We start from the raw sequence: 24,190 nt of genomic DNA on the forward strand, positions 1-24,190 counted from the left end.
TCTACAGCTTTTTTTAAGACCCAAATTGCTTAGTTAACCATTCAGGCCTGAGCTACAGCTAATCAATACAAAATGTGTCCTCAAACAGCCTGCAGACCCCAAATTGCTCGCTGCTGGTTATATGAAGCAGGTCATTACAAAGGGCAAATGAAAAAATGTCCTATTTATCTCACTTGGAATTATCAGGAAACAATATAACATTTCAGAAAATTTAAACATCTGATGTACCTCCACAGCATACAATTTCTCATTTGATTGCAGCCTAAGATTCCATTTTTCTAATTCGTTTCTAAAATATGGTGATTAAGAGTGCAAGTCATTGAATTAAGGTGTATTGAACCAGAATATCCCTTGGTCTAAACTCCCCTCTGGTAAAGAGCTAGGGACCAAAGGAAGTTATTTAACCCTTTCAGCCCATGAAGCTACTTCCATGGGGCACCTGGGTGGCTCAGTCAGTTAAGTAGCTGCCTCTTGATTTCAGTGATCTCAGGGTCCTGGGATCGAGCTCTGTGTTGGGCTCCATGCTCAGTGGGGAAGTCGGCTTGAGGATTCTCCCTCTCCCTTTCCCTCTGCCCCTTCTCCCCTCTCAAATAAATAAATCTTAAAAAAAATAAAGCAGGAGGTGACTCTTTTTATTTAAAGGGCCAGTCAACATTTTCAATTTGCAGACTCTGCCATTGCAGCACCAAAGCACCAAAGGCAACATGTAAATAAATGCATGGTCGTGTTCCAATGAAACTTTCTTTACAGATGTTGAAATTTGAATTTCACATAGTTTTGAAATGTCACGAAATATTGTAATTTTTTTCAGCCATTTGAAATAAAAACCATACTTAGCTCACAGGCCATGCAAAGACATGCAATGAACTGGATTTATCCCAGGGGCTGTAATTTGCTGACTCTGATGTAAAACCCCAAATCAGCAAGTTCCCAAAGAAATGGAAAGAGTCTTCAGTTTCCCAAGACATTAACTTCCAAGCAGCAAACTCTGAGAGATTCAGGTGCTTTATTGCTCTGATATCATCTGTTTACCCCAGTGAATGCATGAATTGGAAAAAAAAAGAGATACAACTTTTGTTAGTTATAATCTCCAACAGAGATTTCTCCTCTGCATCTTCCCTTCTCCCTTTCTCAACCTATTGCCTTCACTTTCTCTATGTCTTGGGAAGGGGCTATTTATTTATTTCTTTAAGAGAGAGAAAGAGAGAGCAGGGGGGCGGGTGAGAGGGAGAGAAAGAATCCTCAAGCAGACTCCCTGCTGAGTGCAGAGCCCCGATGTGGGGCTCGATCTCACGACCCTGAGATCACGGCCTGAGCCAAAATCAAGAGTTGGATGCTTACCCAACTTAGCCACCCAGGTGGCCCTCTATTTCATTCTTCCATTTTGTTCAGTGACCATGATTTCTTCTCACAGTGTTCTGAGAGTTTAAGAGTATTTAGAAATCCCTTAGCAGCATTTATTCCTAACCTAGAATCTTCCATTGCTTTGTCTCCTAGAACGACTCACTGTACCTCGAGTCCATTCCAATCCTAAGATAATTCAGTCTCACACAGAGTATTTTAAATTTTTATTCACAGATCCTGTTGGAAATGACAAGCGCATATATGAAAACCTTCCCTGGTCCTCTTTTTATTCAAAAAAAAATTTAAAGCCATTTAAACTCCTCTGCAGAAAAAGGATCCCAGTCTCTAACACACTATCATTTAAAATGCTACCTACCAGCAAAGCCGTTGATAACACCAGCAGTCCTACTCAAGAGGTCATGGTGAAAAGTACTGTCCAAACTGTAAAGTGCCCTCCAAGTGTTAGCTCTAGTTGGTGGTATAGTTACACCAAGCATCAAGTGATTTTTTATGACAACTTGTCAAAGTGAATTTTGGGGAAAGAGCCAGTGTTATTAATTACTGAGCTACTGGAATTGTTCCCCAGGGGCAGATGAAGGAAGGCCTGCTCTCATTGAACAAAGCAAACCTCTGGGTTAGAGACCTGACTGTAGCTCTGTTTCTGCTGAAGAGTAGCCGAGGACAAAGCACAAGTCGCCTGACTTCTGAGTCCCTGTTTTGTAACATGGAAGGGTTTGGAGAGATTCTAACCCTTCCATGTTATGACTTCTAAGGGTTTTGAGCTGGAAATGATGACAAAGGAGAAAAGTGAAGCTTGCTACCTTCTGATAGAAGGAAAATGATCAGAGAAACATTTCAAGCTGCTCCTGTCTCCGGGCATCATGGAAACAGAGTATGCAGTAGTAGCAACCTCTGGCACAGCTTCATAGAACATCACTGCCCAGTTGCTGCCAGTCTTTGCAAAAACGAAATCTAGATCTTACTTATAATTTACAGCAACTTATTATGTGTCTGCAAGGTTAAGCACAGTGCAGTCCCAGACAAGAAAATGTCAATAAGCCTTAAGGTTGTTTTACAGAAAGACGTATCTCTATGGGCTGGAGTACTGGAATGCCTTTGGCCCAGAATAAAAGCCTTCAGGACAAAAAACGACTTCCAACAAATCATTCGAACAGCAACAGTCTCTGAGGATTTTCTCCTTAACTGTTCTTCATCTGGAACTCCAGGCATTTTCTCCTCAGTTCCGTTAAAAGTAAACCTCTTCCCCCTCACTAAATGAATCTTAATAAGTTGCGTGTTTTTTAACAGTTCCAGTCTCCCTGGGTGTCTTGTCTCAGGCTGACAAGGTACACCATGAGCGACCCATATGTGAGGAGAAGGAGGGGGCATTGTGGCTGGCAGGCACAGCTTTCAGACTTGGGTGCTGAAACTCATGGGAGGTCAAACAACAGGAAAAGCATCTGTTTTTAGGTTCGTTTCTTGGGCTGGGGGAGGCAGGGGAAGCTGGTTGTTTATAGAACAATTTATGGTTACAATGTCAGTGGTTGATTACTTGATTTCTTAATCCAGCTCCTAATCACAGATCAAACACAGGTTCCAATAATGAAGTAATTTTCGGCATGATTACAAACAGCCTCCTACTGAGGGCTTTTGCCTTGGAACAAGGAGCTCCCATCCCATGCTCGGTGTAACAGGCAGTGGGACAAGGGATGGCAGCTCTTCTGCCCAGGCAATGCATGCCCAGGGACTAGAACTAACTATGTCCCTTTTCCTGTTAATAGTTGTTTCAGTGTGGTCAGCGTGCTGACAGTGGGAGTGTGTAATACTATCACAGCATTGACCCAGGGCCCCCTGCCTTCCATTTGGGCGCCCGTATTATCTGTGGACAAAACAGCCATTTTACCCCTCCCTGCTTGCTCATCTTTGATAGCTCCTGATTGCCTACCAAATCAGGTCTGCATCTCAGCATGGCATCCAAGATCTTTCATGATGAAACCCAGTCTCACACATTCTCTAAAGGTCAGTGCACTGCCCTTCTTAGACCCTCTGGGCTTGTCCTGGCTTCTGGGTCTTTACAAAGCTGCTCTCCCTGCCTGGGCTGTGCTTCCTCAGATTCTCCTCAGAGCAAACTCCTGCTTCTCTTTGAAAACCTACACTTGTTGCCTTTGTGTCCTGTCGGCTTCTGTCCAGCCCCAGGCAAAATCAATCTTTTCCTCTTGGCTCCACTTTGTTCAGATCTGATTTTATCACGTTAAATCATAAGATCTGTCCACATGTTTATCTTTATTTCTACCTTTTGCAGATCGTGGGCTCCTTGTGGGTATGTGAACTGGGTTTCATCTCTGCATTTCCCATCTCCTTTCCATCCAGGCAGACTGGTACTCGGCAAATATATGTTGAATGAATCTGGATGGCACACAACTGTTTAGTAAGCATTTGGTTTTTTTTGTTTGTTTGTTTGCTTTTTTAAAAAGATTTATTTCAGAGAGACAGAGAGAACATGAGCTGAGGGAGGGACAGAGGGAGAGAGACAAGCAGATTCTCCACAGAGCAGGGAGCCCAATGCAGGGCCCATTCCCAGGATCCTGAGATCATGATCTGAGCCGTAGGCAGACACACTTAATCGATTGAGCCACCCAGGCATTCCTAGTATGCATTTGATTTACAGCAGAGGGAGTCACAGAAAAATCCTCTTTTATAGGAGTATGGAATGACCTCAAAGGGTGGTAGAGTGACTACCTCTTCTTGGCCACACTGTCCTGTTTTTCCTCTCCTTACAGGTAAAAAGACTTCCCAACCACTGATCTGGAGGGCTCTGTGAGCCTATGCTGCAGGAGAGACCATACACAATTTTCAGACAGCAAAGGAAAGCAGGCTCTAGGAACAAAGTGTTTCGGGAAAGGCCAACCCTCTTTAACTGGTGTTTAGGGAAAGATCTCAGAGGTCAGAGTCTGAAAGATAGAGCAGCATGTGAGAACAAAAGCCATTCCCATGCTCGTTTTGAACTTCAGCCCTGCTGTTAAAGAAAGGAAGGAAGATAAAGTAAATGAAGGTTGAACCCAGTTTAAATTATTGGGAGAATCCACATTAAATGTATATATATATATATATATATATATATATATATATATATATTTTTTTTTTTTTTTACGGCCAGCTGAGTGTTAACTATTTGAATACTCCTAAAGTCATTAAGATTTTGCTTAACCCCAAGGATAGCTTGTGAAGCTAAATAATCCTTCCAGTGTCTCTAAAAGGAGAATTTTCAGGGATGCCTGGGTAGCCCAATTGGTTAAGTATCTGACTCTGGATTTCGGTTCAGGTCATAATCTCGGTTCTGAGATCAAGCCCCATGTCATTGGGCCCTAGGCTTCAGTGCAGAGTCTGCTTGAGATTCTCTCTCTGTTCCTGCTCCTCCCCCAAAATGAATATATAAAAATAAAGGGAGAATGTTCAAAGGGAAGTGAGCTAGCTAATACACAAGCAGAGATTGAACTTTCTTATTTTCCTAAGAGACCAGGATGGTCCCAGCCCCCACTTCCCCAGCCCTGTGTGCACTGCAAACCTCCACCTCCTATGCTTAACACATCACATGTCGGTGCTCAAGGAATGGGTCTGCCGTGAATGTGCAGGTATTATTTACAACCATATTCCCTGAAACAAACTGAGGCAGCCGTCACAACTTTTAGCAATTTAAGGTGTTCTCATATTACCAATTGCTTAAAAATCAGGCTTGTGCCCTTATTCCACATATGCCGGCTGAAAACCTACTGAGTGCCAGGCACTGTGCCTGATGCTGCAGATGCCAAGGTGAATGAGAAAACAGCACAGAGCTCAAGAAGCACATGGTCTAAAAGAGATACAGAGGGTTAGAGAACCTCTCCTCTTCCAGCACCAGACGCAGCTGTTCTCTTAAAGATCAGCAGTGGCTGCCTGCTGGCCAAGTCCAGTGACCTCTTTTGAAGAATCAGACTTCTTGGCAATCATCATCCTGTGACATTTGAGGAAAGACCTGATTTAATTTAAGGAGCGAGCCCTGCCAATATCTAGGGGGAAAAGTTTTCCAGGCCAAGACAGAGGAGCAAAGGCCCTGAGGTAGCAGCCGGTCTGGTATATGTCAAGGAAACCAAGGAGACCGGTGTGATTAAAGAGGAATGGGCACACAGCAGAGTCATAAAATACAAGGTCTGACAGGGAACAGGGGCCAGACTGGGCAAGGCATTGCAGGCCCTGGGGAGGCCTCAGTCTTGGATGGGCGTCACAATAGGGTTTTTTTTTTTTTAATCTTTATTTATTTGTGATAGTCACAGAGAGAGAGAGAGAATGAGGCAGAGACACAGGCAGAGGGAGAAGCAGGCTCCATGCACCGGGAGCCCGACGTGGGATTCGATCCCGGGTCTCCAGGATCGCGCCCTGGGCCAAAGGCAGGCGCCAAACCGCTGCGCCACCCAGGGATCCCTCACACAATAGGGTTTTGAACAAAGGAGTGATGAGATCTGAATTAGCATTCTAAAAGGATCATCAGTTTGGTTGTTGCGAGAACAGCCTGTAGTGGTGGAAGCAGGGGAAACAACCAGGAGCCTGTTACAGCAACCCATGGAGGAAATCATAGTGGCTTGGATAGGGACAGCAGAGGGGGTCAGATCCCAGCCGTATTATGCAGGCAGTGTAGATAAAATTCACTAATGGATTTAGATGTGGCCTGGGAGAGAAAAAGAAATGTGAAAGATACGCTGAGGATTTTCGCCAGAGCAACTGAAACGACAGAGGTGCCATTTGTTGAGATGGGAAAGACTGAGAAAGGGACAAGTTTTCAGGAAAAGTCAGGAGATTGCTTTGGAGCAAGGTGAAGTATCAGATCCCGATTAAGTGTCCCAGTGGGGTTTGTGGAGTAGGATAGTGGTCATAGGAGTCTGAGCCCAGGGAAAAGGTGAGGCTGGAGATGGTCATGGGAACCAAGGCTGACCCCAGCCACACAGCACCTTGCCAAACAGGTTCCACATGGTTCAACTGATGCTGTCACCTGGATGGTATGGGAACCAGTCTGCAGCCAGCCTGGCCTCTTCACCATTGTCCTCGGATATCACGCACACTCTGGCCTTTTTTCTTAGGACTCACTTGGCCTGTGAAAGTGGCAATTCTAGTCATGGCAAAATCTCATTAAGAAAATACTACAGTGATGGGTATGATACAGATTCCATTATCCTGATAAGCTATCTTTCACTGAGGTAACACATTTCTGACAGAGTTGCTTTTCTTCTAACATTTGCTAGGATAGGAATGTGAAGATCGAGATAAACACAAAATAGTGTCCTAGATGCCACAGAAGCTTCTTGAGAGATCAACATCAAATCAGATTCACCTGGAGGGGTACCTACTGTCAGGCCACCCACCCTCAAGCTAAATTCTTGGGCTGTTATCTTAGGGGGAGAGGGTAAATTGTAAGGAAAGCAAGAGGATTGCAGTGTTTTGTTTCTTGCAGAAACTAATGAAAGTGTGGGGGGGGGGGGGATAAAAGACCAGATACTAAAACCTGCCCGAAACCTCACCTTATAGCTGCAATCAGTCTGTCTAAGAGGTACATTGTTAGCTCCTCACTAAAGTCATTCACTGGCTGGAAACTTGACATGTACTAATTATTCTCATCACTTCCCTAATGCTGCAAGTAAAATTCACAAAAGTTTAAAAAACCTGGGGAACACAGTGCTCAAAATTATCCATCCAGCTTTAGACACACAGCCTCAAAAACTCCTCTTGTGAGCCTATAGAGGAAAGAGATGGCTAAGCCACTCAGAAAATGAGTGTGTGGCCCCCAGAAAGCTAGGCCCATGCCATGCAGAAGAGGGCTGCCAATTCCTCAGATGGCCATGGCTATCATAAGAGTGATGAAACGGGGACCCCTGGGTGGCTCAGTGGTTGAGCATGTCTGCCTTCGGCCCAGGGTGTGATCCTGGGTGTGATCCTGGAGTCCTAGGATTGAGTCCCACATCGGGCTCCCTGCATGGAGCCTGCTTCTCTCTCTCTGCTTATGTCTCTGCCTCGGTGTGTGTGTGTCTTTCATGAATAAATAAATAAAAATTTTTAAAAAAGAGCAATGAAACGATTTTGTGGCATTGGCCGCTGCTCTTTGTGATTCACGGCCTGCTGGCCCACCCTCATGTTTGTTCTGCTCCTATTCTGAGGCTAGCCTATGCATGTATGCAGCCAGTCTGTCTGTGTGCATGCCTGCCTCTGTGTATTTGCTGCCTGCCTGCCTGCTGGCCCTTTCATCCCCCTAGCGCTCCTGGGGAGAACTAGAGAGTTGGTAAGTGCTCCAGGGTCATTTTCTAGCACACCTCCTTCATTTGACAGATGGAGAAACTGAGGTCCATACAGAAGTAACTTAAGTAGGGTCTCACAGTGAATTTAACAGCAGAGTTGAAATGTGATCCCAGGTTGGCTGATTTGTCAGTTTTCCATCTCTGTCCATCTCTGGCTCAGCCTTTTGCTACTTCCTTGGTCTTTCTTAGTCTATCTTCACATTTCTACTCTTCTCTCTGCCTCTCACACCTACATATAAGTTTGGGTAAATGAATATTAGTTTGGCACATGTCCTACTTTTTAAAATTTATTTATTTATTTCAGAGAGAGCCTGAGAGAAAGAGGAAGAGAGAGAGAGAGAGAGAGAGAGAGAGAGAGAGAGAATGAATGAATGTGGGGCGGAACAGATGGAAAGGGAGAGAGAAATTCAAGCATACGCTACACTGAGTGCAGAGCCCAATGCAAGGCTGGATCTCATGACCCATGAGATCATGACTTGAGCCAAAACCAAGAGTCAGGTGCTTAACCGACTATGCCATCCAGGCACCCTGGCATGTGTCCTACTTTTGCACCGTTTTCTCACAATTGATCACATCCTCATAACATAAAGACTTAGCTCCTGTTACTTTACCGCATTGCCTCAGCTCCAAGCTTTGGTCATGTTTTGGTAATATCTCCTTTTGCTAAAAAGGTCAAACTAAGCACCTTTATTATTCCACAGATGTTGCTTTCACCTGTGGGATTATTATAACTAGAAAATATCTCAAGGCTAGTTTCTTAAATTAATTTTTATGACACCTCTTCTACTTCCAAGTTAACCCTGACCTTAGAGTATTTGAAATACAGCCCATATTTCCCCAAGGTAAATTGAGAATCCACTTTTAATTTGATCCATACTTTCCAATGTAACTTGTTGATGGTTAAAAAAAAAAGAGGAAGAAAGAAAGAAGGAAAGAAAGTTGCTTGCTTTCTCACCCCCAATTTAAAAAATAATCCTATAATCTACTGCATATTATATACAAAATTGCTTTCAGCTTGAAAAGTCACAAAAAGAGAGAGAATACTCTCCAGAGGTTTTACAAATCCTGTAGAATGTGACATGTCACTTTCTGTTTTCTTTGAATTTATATGAGAAGGGAAGTGAGCATATCAGGTGTGATGGATATTCTTTCTAGTTTGTTGCATGTTTCAGATTATAAACTCCCAGAAGACAGGGCTACCTTAATCCTCTGCTCAGGGCCTATTTACTGTCTTATGTAAATAGGCAACGAATCTGTGGCTTTGGCCGCAGTTGCTGCTAGAAATGGAGCTGGTGTTGCAAAAAGAAAAAAAGAAACAAAAATCAAGGCTAGCTCCTCACAACAGGTCAGCTGAAAGTTATTCTGATCCAGTCTGATTCCACATTCAAGGAGAAACTCCAGAATATTCCCTCTAAAACCTACTTGTTTTGAAGCTAGGTCACCCCACTCGATCTTCCTTTGAAAACTGGCAAATAGATTCAATGCATATGCATGTAAATTATGCCAAGGCTGCAAAGAGATTTATTTGAGCCAAAGAAAATGAACATACCTGTTCCATCACATGCTATAGCAACTCATAGAATAGTTCCCCCACTAGCCCCTGACCCAACAACCTCAATCTAGTGCAGACTCTTCAAGGAACCAATCATGTACCTTTAGATTAGCATGCACCATATTCCATCATGTTTATTGGTCTCTCCAATTCAACTGTGAGTACCACCAAGGCAAGATCTCTCTCTGATTCACCTCTGTACCTCCAGTGCCTGGCTCAAGTGAACACCCAAGGAGAAGATCAATGCTTCTCAAAGCAAGGGACTAAAATCACACTAAACATGCAACTAAATGGCAATCATTGGCTTCCTCCCATTTTACAAAACCATCTTTACTAGCTCTCCTGTACTGGGGGCACAATCAATATTTCTGAAACATACAGAATCACTAGAGGGAAGCAGTGGAAACCACTTAAGTTAGCATAGGAAGGAGCACATGAAGGGTTTTCAGTTTTCCCACCATGGCCTCCTTTGTCCATTCACCTCCATTTTAACATTGTTGCTTATTAGCATTTTCTCTTTTCCTAATACTCAAATAAATTGTATCTCATCCAAATGTTACATTAGTGTTCTATAGATGTATTTGATACAAAATGGCAGAAATGAAATTTCACTTTATATGGCCTAATAAAATGAAGGGACTAAATTATAAATTGTCATCATCAAATTTTGCCTATTACATCTGTATTACATAGTTTGGGATATCTCTAAATATTTATTTTATGCCCCACTCCCAATCCTATTATAATTTTTACCAACATAATAAAGTACATTTGCCAATGATAACAAGGATGGACCAGATTTAAAGAGAGTCAGGAAAATAGATACAATGCTGTTGATAGCTACAGATGCCTAAATGTTCATTGAAGGACGACATCCATTGTTCTGATCCTTCCACTGCATTTGAAAACACAATTGCCCATCACTACTCAACATAGTATATGTTTTATTGGCACTCAGAAATATTATATTAATTACATGTAACCTTCATTTGGGACCCAAATCATTATGAATCAATTTGATCTTCTACTCTATTTATGAGACCTGGCTTCGTATTTTTAGTGATGATTCAGAAAATCATGTACACTCACAAAGGACAAAATTTGTCCCCATCTAGTTTTTTCGAAGGGCTACACATTCTCCTTCTAGCAGTCTACTTCTTTCTTTCATAACATCTATCACAATCTGGACATGCTTTTGTGATGTGCTAGTTTTGGATAGTCTATAGCTACCACTAAACTGTGAGCTCCCTGAATCCTTGGTGCTACAAATAGTACTGGATTATGGGAGATGCTCAGTAAATAATACATCTGTAAAGATTGAATGGATTAATCAATTAATAGTAAATACTCAACTACAGTACAAGAGAATCACCCAAGTTGGAGGTTCCCTCCTGGTGTCCCCAAATCTATTGAAGGCCATCACCTCTTTCCTTCAGTCTCAATATGATTCACTGCCAACCAACCTAAGATTGCAGGCTATGAAAAACTGTCAACAAGACTACTCATTGCCAACATATGAAACACCTCCTCCATGAGAAGGGGAAATCAGAGGTCTTGTGCTTTAATAGATTGTCGTAGGGTAGAAGGTTGAGATAGATAGAGGACCATCCCCTAGTTATTTTGCCTTCACTCTGCATTCAGATTAGAAATCAAATGCTCAGGTACTCACAATAAACTGCAGTTCATATGGATTGAATTTCAAATCAAACTCAAGAGTATTATTTTATTTATAAATATTTTACTAGCATTGTGAAAGAGACATTGAAGGTACTCATATAAAAAGGAATCAATGAAGCTTGCAGAACTTTCCTGGTAGATGGTTTAACATTAGATTTTATGATCACTGAGTGTGAAGTCAGATGGCTCTTCAATGGCATAACACTATATCGTTTTCAGAGGGTCTTCATCATACAGCTCCCTCCTCTCATCCTGTTTCATTTTCTCGTAAAAGATAACAGCATTCACAATTATCAGTAATTAATTTTTTGAGGCTCTCTTGGTTTATTTCACCCCTATGAATTTCAGAAAATCTTCTGTGTTTCCTATGTAACCAGAAAGCAACTCTCATTAATTAGTCAAAAAAGGCTATTTGTGCAAAAGAATATCACAGTGACCCCTTTCCTCTGCATAGGTTCAGAAAGTAGGCTATCATCTGAAAGGTGCCCATGAGTCAAAAGATGGCCCCTGGCTAAAGCATCACATAATGCTCATTTCTTCCCTGCAGCTTTTATTCTGTTTCATGCAAACAAGCTGCACTGGGCTTAGGGGTCTCCATTTTGTCTCATGCATCATCTATGACATTGTCAGATCAACTCTATGGAAAAAAATCGGGGGAAAGACTACGTACAGGCTCTTTATAAGTCTTCTGTGCATTTCCATTTTCATATAGAAAATCAGTAATGGTCATTGAAAAGTCCATTTAAGCCAGTTTAGGATGAATCTGACATTCTATGGCTGTACATGATGCAGCCTTCTTTTAGGGCTCCTGACAAATGAACAAAAAATCCCAGAAAAGAGAAGGTAAACTGTGCCCCGTGGCGAGCAGAAATCAAGTCAGAAATTGTAGAGGCCGTGCGAGGAAACACCAATGTGCTGCCAAATGCCATTTACACATGGTCTCTAGCATACCTGTGGCCAAAAGTATGAAAGTTTGAAAAGTTTTCAAACCACATAAGGCCCTGATGAAGCCCCTTATAATTCCGGTGTCTGGCTGATGAGGCAATTCTGAGTGTCTGGAAAATCAATGGAGCAAATTGGACAATGAGCCAATGAAAGTGAAGGGACAGGGAGCCCCGTGGTGCCACTGCGACAGTCATTTTTTTCCTATTGCAATTTTAGGATTTCAAAGAAGAGCCATTTGCCAAGTAGGAAATATTTCAACTCTGGATGGGGAAAGAAATAATCTAGTAATTTCTAACTTGTGAAATAGTGTTCTCCATTTTAGGTGCGCATAAGATCTCTGGTGATATACAGCTGTGCTACAAATGCCCTGGATAAGACAGTGAGACCAAACTAATGAGAAATATTGCAGAAAAAAAATCTAGAATAGTGAAATAGAGAGATAAGGCAGAGGCAACAAATATACCTAGAAAAGGATTCAAGAAAGTGAGAACCTAAAATAAGACTTTGGAATCTTTTGATGGAGAATGAGCTCCAGCTGTAATCAAGAATGAGCATTAGAGCAGGGATGTATACGTTTAACTGTGGATCCCCAGCCTATATCCACAATCTCCCTTTCTGCATTTATTTCAAGTGAACCTTGCGTCTTAGGCTCCATTTGCAATCCAGCCACTCTCTCTGCTATGGGACCTTCTGCTCTCAGCTGGCTCCAAACCCTCCAAAGCAAAATGTGCTTTACCTATTGTTAAGGGATTTTGCTCACCTTCATTGACAAAGTTCTTTGAGAATAATGAATTAAAGTGCTGTGAACAGAAGTAGCATCAAGGATTAAACAGCAGAAGCCAGCCGACAAGTAAGCAACAAACAGCAGTTAGCCTAGGCAACTGCAAATCAAGGGAACAGACAGGATGCAGTTGACCTGGGTTCTTGTCTCAAGTCTGCAGCTAACTGTGCGTACTTCGGTAAGTCATTGTATTGGAGGGCATCTATTTCTTCACCTGCATAACATTATGGCCTCTGAAACTGGAGCCATACAGGAATTACCTGGGCTGTTTTCCTCACCTTTTTCCATAAGCTCCTTTTCTTCTTATATGTCCAAATCCTGTGATTGGAAATTACATAGGTACTTCCTGAGGTTTCCAAACCATCTTGGAACCTCTTCTCCTTCAGACTCCCTTACCACAAAATCAGGATTTTTAAGAGATGGCACTCCTAATTGAGCCTTAGCAATGTGCTGCAAAAGATGGCCCAGTAATGGCTAGAACCATCCTGAGTGGCCTTTTAAGAGTTAACGTGCTTTTCTTGGCTCTTAACTCACTAGTAGACAACACCTGTGTCATGTCGTTCTGAAGCCAACTTAGAATGCCTTCCTTAATTTTAGTGGTATTTGAGTCTTTTTGAAGATTTCCTGTGGGCAAGCTGAAAAGATAGTGAACTTTCAGATATTCACATTTAAGAAGCTGAGGGTGGTATCTGTGGTGTTAAATTGCTGCCCTAGCTGGCAGAGGTTAAAACAAGAAGCAGGGGTGGTGGAAGAGGAGGAGGGCGGGGGGTGGGGGTGAATGGGTGACAGGAACTGAGGGGGGCACTTGACGGGATGAGCACTGGGTGTTATTCTGTATGTTGGTAAATTGAACACCAATAAAAAATAAATTTATTATAAAAAATAATAAAATAAATCAAATAAAATAAGTAAAAAAAAACAAGAAGCAATGTTTTAACTTCTTGTGACATTTACAAGAATTGTAAAGCTGGCTTTTGCTGGAAAACTTATACTTAATCTAAGCAATTCTGATTATACTAGAAAATTTCCCTACATATCCACTTTATAAAATTATACAGAATGTTGGAAAGAAGTCTTGGTCCATGTCTCTGAAAACAACTAATTATACCAATTTAGAGCTAGAAAGAACCTTAGGGATCATCTACCTTGAACACTGGTTTTATAGACAAGAAAACAGACACAGAGAGAGGAAGTCATCTGTCCAAGGTCATATAGGTCTTCTGGCTCCCAGTCCGGGCTTCTTTCCTCTACAGAAGTGGGCAAAGCCAAATGCCACCACCATTACTAACTTTCAATGCTTGTGATTTTCTTTCAATAGGTAATTTGTCTTGAGTAACAAAAATGCTTTGAGTAATTAAATAAAATATTCCTAAGAGGCCCACGGACATTCTATGACAGGGGAGAGGGCGAACCTGCCAAATTCTAATGCTGACAAGGATAAGAAAAGTATGGAACAGAAGTCTAATAAGAGGGTATATTGAGTTCTATTTCAGGACTAGTTCAGGGAAGGTGGTCCCAATGAGAGAGTACCCAGAAGCAGCAAAATGAGAATTAGTACGAAATCCACTATGAAATAGAGGAATCCAAAGGGCCCCAGGCAACGTATTAGTGAGGTCTGTACAAAACTGACACAAGCAAAGAGTAAAATTCACCATGATCACTCCCCACCCATCCCATCATCCTCCATCCACTTTGTTTTTTCTTCACAGCACTTATCCCTCTCTAAGATTAGATTGTTAATTTACTTGTATACTTGTTTATTTTCAGTTTCCCTCCAACATGTGCATATAGTCCTTAAGAAACACAAGAGCAGTAGGGCGCCTGGGTGATTGTGTTGGTTAAGCGTCCGACTCTTCATCTCAGCTCAGCTCAGGTCTCAAACTCAGGGTTGTGTGTTCAAGTAGCACATTGGGTTCCACCCTGGGTGTGGAACCTACTTAAAAAAAAAAAGACACACAAAAACAGGGACATTGTCTGTCTTATAGTCCCCGGTGCCTAGACCAGTGCCTAAAACATGTAAGTACTCAGTAGATGCATGCTGAATGAATAAATCTGATCAAGGTAAAAGAAGTCAGATTATGGTTGATGCAAACCACAAGAACAGACATCCAAAACTATAAATTCATGTATGGTTTTACTATTCTTACTTCCAGTCACAACAAGAGTAGTATACCAGTGTCTATAACTACTGTAGGTCAAAAAAATAACACCGGTCAATATACACACCATTATTATGAGAGATCTCATGCTATATGAGTCCCAAAGGCATGAGGTGCTGGTGTAATGAAAGGCAGTGGTGGCATCTACATATCCATAGCAGGAGTTCTGGGACATTAAAGTAGATTTTCGGGATTACAAATGCCACAAGCATCTTTGGGAATTAAGAATAATCATGGAGGGCAGCCCGGGTCGCTCAGTGGTTTGGCGCTGCCTTCAGTCCAGGGTGTGATCCCGGGGACCCAGAATCGAGACCCGCTTCGGGCTCCCTGCATAAAGCCTGCTTCTCCCTCTGCCTGTGTCTCTGCCTCTCTCTTTCTCTCTCTCTCTCTATGAATAAATAAATAAAATCTTAAAAAAAAAGAATAATCATGGAGAGAACTTTGAAACTGACAACTGGGACCAAGAACGCTTGGATTTAAGACTTGCAAACAAAGGACCATGCTAAATTTTGGAAGAGGAGGCTGGCATACACCGATGAAGGCAAAGAATTCACCTGATGTCAGAGACCATTACAATTTGGAGGATAACATGGCCTCTGAAGACTCCATAGGGCAGTAACTCAACTGGAGGGATGGGACTTAATTTTGAAAATGGGGTCACCCTTCTTCAAAAGGAATACTGTTCCCTATGCTAAAGTGACAAGCTGGGTCAGCTTGCGATAAGAATCGCTCATTTACAAAGCATTCTCTGACAAAGAATTACAAAGAATACTATATGCATTAACCAGGATTTGTCTATCCCCTTGCTCTAATTAAATTTTAGAGTTAGACATATCATTCTTACTCTTGCCTGAAACACTGAAAGCCAACTAGAAATGTAAAATCCCAAAGTAATTCAATATTTACTAAATTTAAAGGAAGTAATCAGTTTCTAATTCGAATTTATGCACATTCTTTTCCCACTTTAGCATTGTCTTATTTCCCTTAAGTCTCTTTCTCTTTGGTCATTAAGGTTGTCTGCAAGGTTATAGTCATTGAATAGTTTGTCACATGCTGCAGATATTTCTAGACCAAATTAAATTCTCAATGTACTTGCATACAACTAAAGAAAAATGTATTAGGTACTTAAATGTATTAGGTACTTTATATGTTCTATATTCACAGCCCATTGGTCCACAGAGAGCATGGCATCTACTAGGTGTTTAGTAAATATCTATAGAATGAATCAAAGAAAAAATTTATCTACCCTCTGATGGAATTTTGTTCACATATTCAAAAATCTCAGGCCCATGTGACCCAGCATGTGTCTATGTATCTATGTATGCATGTACTCTCAAAATTCCTACATGCTCATCCTTCAGGTTGAATACATTATTCTTCCTCTTGGCATGTGTGTCTGTGTGACAAAATATTGAAGATTAACCATAAAAATTGTCCTTAGAAAGACACTTTTAATTAACATTTCCCTCAAACATGCCAACCTTCCAGCACCTAAAAATTGAACTCAATCTTCATTAGGGAAGCTGTTTCCTTCTCCCTAGAAAACATATACTTTTAAAGTTTGAGCTCTAATTTATATCTCCAAGTTCATAATCGCAGAAAAGTCACAGTTTACTTGTCACGCTTTCCCTGGAAAATTCATTTTGAACCATTTTCCTAACCAAGGCTACTTTCAAGTCTGCTTAGACTAATGTCCAGCACTTCTTCCTTGTTTTCAACTGTTAATACTTCTTGAAGCTAGATTCTCCCATCTTTATTCCTGAGGCAGGATGACAAAAGCCAGACTACACTTCAGCCTCCTAGGATATCCTGCCCTGGAGATGCTCAGCAGGCAATTGGAAATTGGAGTTAGCCTGGAGCTCCGGAATGAGTTAAGGATTGGAGAGGTCAATTTGGGAATCATTATTGTAGAGGTGAAAGGTGAAGCTATATGAGGAGATGAAGTTACCCAGAATGAGAACATAGCAAGAGAAGAGAAGCAGATCAATGATAGGACCTTGGGAATTGCTCCATTTAAACACTTGAGGGGGAGGGAGAGGCTCTGTGTGTGTGTGTGTGTGTGTGTGTGCACGTGCGCGCGCAAAAGAGATCCTAATAAAGGAAACTTAAGAAGCATCCAGAAGAGAGGAGGTGATCCAAGATAAATTATGAATGCTTTTGAGCTAGTGAAGATGCGCAAAAATGCCAGAATGTCCAAAGAGTTCAAGACTGAGGCCAGAGAAGCCCTTGAATTTTGAAACACAGTGGTCACAAAGAATCTTTAGGAAAGCAGCCTTCCAATGTCATTCTTGCAGATTGTGTGTGCCCACATGCAGATGTGTATAAGTGTATGTGCGTGTACCCCAAACTACCATAAGATTAAATATTAGGCGATGAATAAGACTGTACTGGGTGTGCCAGATAATGGTAGTAATAATCACTACCGCTTACTGATGACTTATAAAGTGCTGGGAACAGTTCCGAGCACTTGATAGGCCTGATCTCAATTTAGTTTTTGCAACAAATATATAAAGTGGCTACATTTTACATGTGAAGAAACTGAAAGCCCACAGAAGTTAAAGAAATTACTCAGGGTCACGGAGCAAGAAAGTGGTAGCACCAGGATTGGCCTGGAGGATGGAGTGACTCGAAAAGCACTGAAATAATACCTCCACTGTGCTGATGTTAGCTGGGTCCTCTGCATGAGGAGGAAAGAGCTGATATTGGTTGACTGTCTTCCATTGTCAAGTGCTTTGCATAGGACATCTCTTTTCACACATATACCATCAACGCTATGGCTATGTTTAGGGTAACCTTATGAAGGCACATTTTTTAAAAATCTGATTCAGCTTTTTAGAAAAGAAGCTGAAGCCATAGGATTCTAAAACATCCCATTATAATTCAAATGTATTTACTGTAATAGCTCCTGATGGTTTGAAAGTAAAAAAAAAAAAAAAGTGTGGCATCACTGATTTGGTGGTTGTTCCTGACATCCAAATTATTGACAATCCAGCTCATTTGAAAAGTGAAGGCATTTGACAGGTGGTCTAAAGGCCTCCTTCATCCTTGAGTTTCTGCAATTCTCATGGGTTTGTCTAATGACAATAATTTTAAAGGTATGGAATATGAAGTAGAATGGGAATGCAGCAGCAGAACTGGCTGGTATGTCAGCACCCTTTTATTCCTTAAATTTATAGAGGCCTACTGTTAAAATTTTATAAAAATAGTTTTTGGTAGTTCAAACCATTGATTGCTAACTTAAACAGAAACTTGGAGACTAGTACAAAATGATACACTTAAAATCCAGCCAAATCACTTGCTTATAAGCAACTGCAGACCTTATAATATGGCTGGCTGTAGGAAAAAGAGAGAGAGAGAGAGAGTGACATTCTGGCAATTAATGTTTTTGTTGTCTATAGAAAAACAAATGAGGTTCTGGTCTGAAACAATTAGTATCACTGTTAATTGTGCATGTGTGTAGCTATAATACAAGGCACTTGGGATGGCTTCCACTGATTGTTCCCTTCTTTCTCTGGATTACAGAATCCATTCAGACAACTAAATAATAGCAAGCATTTATGCAAATTGTTAATTATGAGGCAGGGATCGTCATAATCTTGTATATTTCTCAAACTGCATGTGCAACAGGGATTACCAAATGAATTGTTGCTTTATTATTTTACTAGTGGTTGAAAAATATACTAGCTTTGCAAAGAGTTTTCATACATCATTTAGCCCACCAGCATTAAAAATGGCCCCAGTGACATTTATCAAAGCTGTTTCTTCTCTATCTCCCCATCTGTACCTCTCTTCCTTTCTCACAAACTAAGAGCAGGTATAAATTGCTCTGACAAATAACTTCTGATCAAACTGATCAGCACCATAATAAAAATAGAGCATGTCAAGATTCACTTTGTTATATAGAAAAACCAGTATAGATACATGGTTCTATAGTGCAGTAAATTTTAAAGCAAAACAAAAACAAAATTCTCAACATTTCCCCCATTAAAGCAATCCTAGGGATATTAGCCCATATGCTATTGACCATTATCGTAAGGGTCATCTACTCTTTTATTTTACAGATGAAGGAATCAATGTTCACAGCAGAGATGGAACTTGCACAGAGTCACCCCACTAGTAGTGGCAGAATCTAATACTCTTGCCACAATGATACATCCAGTTTACAATATTTAAATGCCCTCCCATACTAATATTTTGTGATTAGGGGTCTATGTGTGTCTATACCATTTATCCCAATGAATTGTAATCTGACTACAGAATTACAGACTGAATTTGCTATTCCCAGCTGTCCAATCCACTGAGGCCCTAATGAGAACATGGAAGCCCAGCTACTGAAAGCCAAACTGGGCATTGAAGAAATCGCCCGTTTATTGTATTGAATGAGAATCTGCCCTAGTGGGAGGAATCCTGAGGTTACCACATTTGTTCCCTAACCTATTTGGCCAGGGAGTATAGAATAGGATTTAGGTGGACAGGAAGAGAAAGCAAAGACAATGGTAAATATCTCTGGTGCCGAGAAGCCTATAATAATCCAAATACAGTACTGGTGAGCATCATGATCTTAGAAAACCATGTGTCAAGCAACTAGCACACACATTTACAGAATAGCTAATGCCTCTCACTAGGGCTCTTTAGCACTAGGAGCAATACAAGGGTACTGCAAAGGTGCTGTCCTGGATCATTCTTGATACCCCCTCTGCCCCCACAGTTAGGAACTTTCCTGTGTTTGGTTAGATTTGCTCTGCCACAGAGTTCCTGTCATAAAGGCCCCTCACCTATAAGATTATTCTACCTTGCAAGTTGATATATTTGCACACTTTAAAAGCCCTGATATTTCCAAATAATTTATTTTCCTTCAATGAAATGCTGACCTAGTTGTTCCCCTAAACCACCAACCAGCCTAGCAACAGGCAGGAGTGCCTGAAACACTGTGAAAAACATTGTGCTGATGGTGGGGTGTTCTCTACAAAACCCTCTACTGTGTCATCCTATTTCAGCAAAAAAGAAAAAGGAGCTAATTACCAAATGCCCAACTGTCTGGGGTGCTGGCCCTGGACATTCATCCCACTTCTGTACTTGGTCAGCATTACAGACCTGAGATTACATGCCTGGGTATTTTCAGCTATTTTAAACTTAAAAAAAAAAAACCCAGGAAAGAAGTTGTCCAAGCCAAAATCTAACTATTCATTGTACTGAAATCAAACCAATAGGCAACTGTAGAATCTGTTTATTTTAACTTACATTGGTTCAGTTGAACTAAAAATACATTGTCACTTACCTTGCTGCATCTAGAATCTGAAAAATCCTCCACCTGTTAAAGGAACAGTAAAACCAGGTGCTAACAAGAGCTTGGTAAGAAAGGAGTTAAAATAATAAAAGTTTTCCATTTTGCTTTGCTAGCGTATATTTTTCCAGCATCCCAAACTACAAGGGAACAACTCATGGACAGCTCCTCCACTTTGCTCCCTAGTCGCTCCTCTCAAGGAGTGGGGGATTTTGAATCAGGGGGCTCAGGTAGGCAAGGCAGTGTGAGAGACAGACCTCTGGAGGGTTATGGGCTGATAATGATAGATCTACTGCTAGGTCATGCTTGTTCCTTGCCCCTTCACTAAAGTGATCACAATCTAAGCAAAACACAAAAGTCAATAGACCGAAAACCAAACCAAACCAAATGCTATGGTCTCACTAAAATGGAAACACTTGATTGAAAAGACCTAGGAGGAATTTACAGGATCTTAAAAGATGATATTATCAGTGACATATGAAGCACAATAGCAAAAAGAAAAGAATGATTAGACTTTGCTGACTAATGTTCTTCAAGAAGATGAAAACTCAAAGTGCACAAAGTGATACATAAATCATTACTCTAGTCCCTTCCACCCAAATGCAAGACATCCACCAAAGTAAGCAATGTTTCTCCATGAATAAAAAAAAAAGGCTTAGCTGCTTTCTTAATATATGTCTTAGGAGTCACAAAATACTAATTCTATTACATGAATTTCTGATATTAGCAGGGCCTGGAAATTTATACACAGGTCAATTGCTATTTTGAGGGTTCAAGTGGACTCAAATTAGCTTTTCATTGTGTATTAAGCCAGAACAAGGGATATTACAATGTAATAACACATCTGTGCCCAAAGCAAGTTATATAGCTTGTACATTATCTTGAGACAAGTGCTTGTGCACATCGGATATGTCTGGATGCTTTAGAAGTGAGTTAAGAGAGACTTTTGATCGCATAACCAGGAGCAGAACCTTTGCCTCATCATTTAAGAAGCAGTGTAAGATTCTTATCATCAGTTCCTGGCTAAGCCCCCCTTCCCTGGTTCTATGAGTTGTTAAGAGTGTGGAATAAGTTAATGTTACAAGAAACAAAGTGATGTACTTGGTGAGCTTGACAAAAGCTCTGTTAGACAAAACACCCTCATGGCTGACTTACCAACCAGGGCCCAATGTGCTCCTCTTCCATTCCAGCCACAAGAAAGAAGTAATGTAGAGTGTTCTGACCTACCCCATGCCTTAGTTTCCCCACACAGTGAAGAGAGGCTATGCACTCAGCCTCATGAACAAAAAATAACACAACTTTGTGTGAAAAATTTAAAAAAAGCCCAACAACCAGGAAACATAAAGCTATATGTTGGTTATTAGTACTAGAAAATTCCAAATATGTAGCATGTTCCAGAACCAAAATTTTCATTCTGCTGCACTAATAGAAATCCTCAAATAATAGAACAATGTACATAATTGATTTACATGTGGACAGGACCAAAGTTAACTCTAATCAGGGGAACTATTATCTCTTGAGATTTTTAAAAGATTTCTTTGTAAACTTCTTAACCTAGGGAAGTCTGCCTGATGATTGTACTGAGGAAACTTATGGGAGTTCATTGCCTTACCTGGGAATCCAGGTTGCCAGAAGTAGAATATTCAGTGGTGATCCAGGAATCAAATCCATCAATCAAATCCATCAATCAAAAGGATGGGCATTCATCAGAAGTGAATCAAAGGCCATGGAAAGAAAAGTTAAAAAAAAAAAAAAGGAAAGACATACCAATTAGAAAAAAATGAATTAACTTTATGAACCAATTTTACTCATCATGCAAACACACACTCTCTTTGGGAAGGTACTTAAATGGATTATTTTAAAAAGGCTCTTTAAAAAAAGATTTATTTTAGAGAGAGAGAGAGCAGAGAGTATGAGCAGGGGGAAGGGGAAGAGGGAGACAGCAAGAGAGACTCTTAAGCAGACTCCCCAGTGAGTGTAGAGGCCAAAGACACAGAGCTTCAATCCTAAGAACCTGAGAGCATGACCTGAGAGTCAAAATCAAGAGTCAGATGCTTAACTAATTGAGCCACTCAGATGCCTCTAAAAGGGCTTTTTAATAAAAAGAAAAGGGTAATTGTATAATGTGACAGAGATGCTAGATATCATGACAATAGCAATCATATTACAATATATAAATACATTAAGTTAACACGTGTACACCTCAAATTTATGCAAGGTTATATGTCAAATATATTTACCAAAAAATCACCCCACAAAACACTTGGTATTTCCTATGTGCCAGACAATAAATATCGAGGTTGCAGCAGTGAATAGAACAGACACAAATCCCTGCCTTCAGGAAAGTTACAATCCCATGGAAGATTTTTTAAGCCGTCTTTGTGGAAAAGACCTCCACAGAAATATACTGTATGTTATTAGCCTTAGAGTTTATTTTATTTTTTATTTATGTACAGAGAACATATCCAATGGCATCAGATTCAACAACTGTATTAGAAATAATTCTCTTTTTGATTGGAAGAGCTGTCGTTACTAGCATTCACGAATTCTCCTTGTGGAAAGCCCCCCTAAAGGCTGTAAGACAGACTTCCTTTCAGCTGGGCCATTTGCTGTCCACAGAACTCCACGTGCTTGCACTTTGCAAGGCTGTAAAAACAAGAAGTCTCTAAATGGCAGCTTTGTAATACTGCAGTATCATAGAGTTTTTCTCACTGGAGGCTATAGTGTTCTCTCACAGCTAGCCTGGGTGACACTCTGAGATCGGATTCATCATGCCTCAGCAGGTCACATCCTGGGAAAGCAGCAGCAGTTGGTGAACAAAAGGAGCTTTTTGGTGGTTATCATGCCCATGACCCAGACACTGGGAAGAGAAGAAGCAATAGAGGGAAGCCTGGGTGGCTCAGCGGTTGAGCATCTGCCTTTGGCTCAGATCGTGATCCCAGAGTCCTGGAATCGAGTCCCACATCGGGCTCCCCACAGGGAGTCTGCTTCTCCCTCTGCCTGTGTCTCTGTCTCTCTCTCTCTCATAAATAAATAAATAAATTTTTTAAAAGAAGCAATAGACTGTAACCATCCTCTTGGCTGGGGTTTGAGAAGACTCGAGTAAATATTCCTCAAGTGACAGCTACTACCTAAATGTCCAATTAGCAGGGAAAGGAAAAGATGAAAATGGAGGGAATAAATATATATCATTGGAAAAATGGGAACTGGGGGAGACAAGGGGCCCCAGAAACCCAGATGGTGATTCATGCTAACTAGAAACCTCCAATGATAACACCAACCCTCTGGGATTTATATCTTCAGGGTAGGTGTCTAGGGCTTCAGAAATCTAAAAAAAAAAAAAAAAAAAAAAAAAAAAAAAAAAAAAAAAAAAAAAAAAAAACCTATCTATCTATTCACTGTGATATTAAGGATCCAAATTGATACCTGGAAAAAATGGAATACTGCAAAAATCTGAAAGCCCAGGCCAGAAAATTAAGATCCCTGGTTTCTAAATCCTGGTTTTACCAATGACTCATTTGATCATGGGCAAAGTGTCTTCTGTAATTCTCTAATAGTTTTTGCCTTTTATTTTGGTGCCAAGCTAGTTAAGAGTATAGCAGTCTCTAGTCACTTTCTCAGTATAACGTGCCATTAGGAGTTCAGACAGCCCAGAGCCCAGCATTCTGAGCTGATGCTTAAATGAGAATATGGCCAAAACAATAATAGCCGGGCTGAAATGCAGCTGATCATCATTCTGTCTAGGGAAACAGCTTTGTTTACGTGAAATATAGAATGGCTGCTTCTTTAGGATGGAAAAGTTATACAAGGAAACTTAATTGAAAATCTAATTGATGCACAATTGACCCCCCCCCCATTTCCCTTTCTGCTCATCTGCCAGAAGCTTGGGTTGTTGGTGATTGCTGTCAATCAGCAGAAAGATCCACACTCTCTCAGATAAAGGCGACACAGATGCTCAGATTTTGCAAAGAGTGGTTTGGAAAACAACAACAACAACCATACTGACATTGTCTTGGTCTGATTGCAAATCTGTGGCAGATAAGACACTCTGTGGGAACCAATTACCTATCACTGTTCCAGAGCTGCCGAGCAAATGACCCATTCACCCTCTCTAGTTTGTAACACTGG

At 40.9% G+C, this 24,190-nt stretch overlaps 1 protein-coding gene across 4 annotated transcripts in view; it reads right to left on the minus strand.

Annotated features, from left to right (window-relative positions):
* The window catches only part of HS6ST2 (heparan sulfate 6-O-sulfotransferase 2), a 286,476-nt gene that overhangs the window by 65,625 nt on the left and 196,661 nt on the right, over positions 1 to 24,190 (minus strand). For 2 of the 4 annotated variants that reach the window (XM_035711895.2, XM_035711897.2), the window contains exon 3: positions 20,057 to 20,089. The exons of the other annotated variants lie outside the window; for them this stretch is intronic. In XM_035711895.2, the coding sequence (XP_035567788.1) occupies positions 20,057 to 20,089 (33 nt within the window). The remainder of the gene's footprint in view (positions 1 to 20,056; positions 20,090 to 24,190) is intronic. 4 annotated transcript variants of the gene reach the window in all.

The sequence above is a fragment of the Canis lupus genome, chromosome X (genome assembly GCF_003254725.2).
Source record: "Canis lupus dingo isolate Sandy chromosome X, ASM325472v2, whole genome shotgun sequence".
Taxonomy (NCBI): Eukaryota; Metazoa; Chordata; class Mammalia; order Carnivora; family Canidae; genus Canis; species Canis lupus.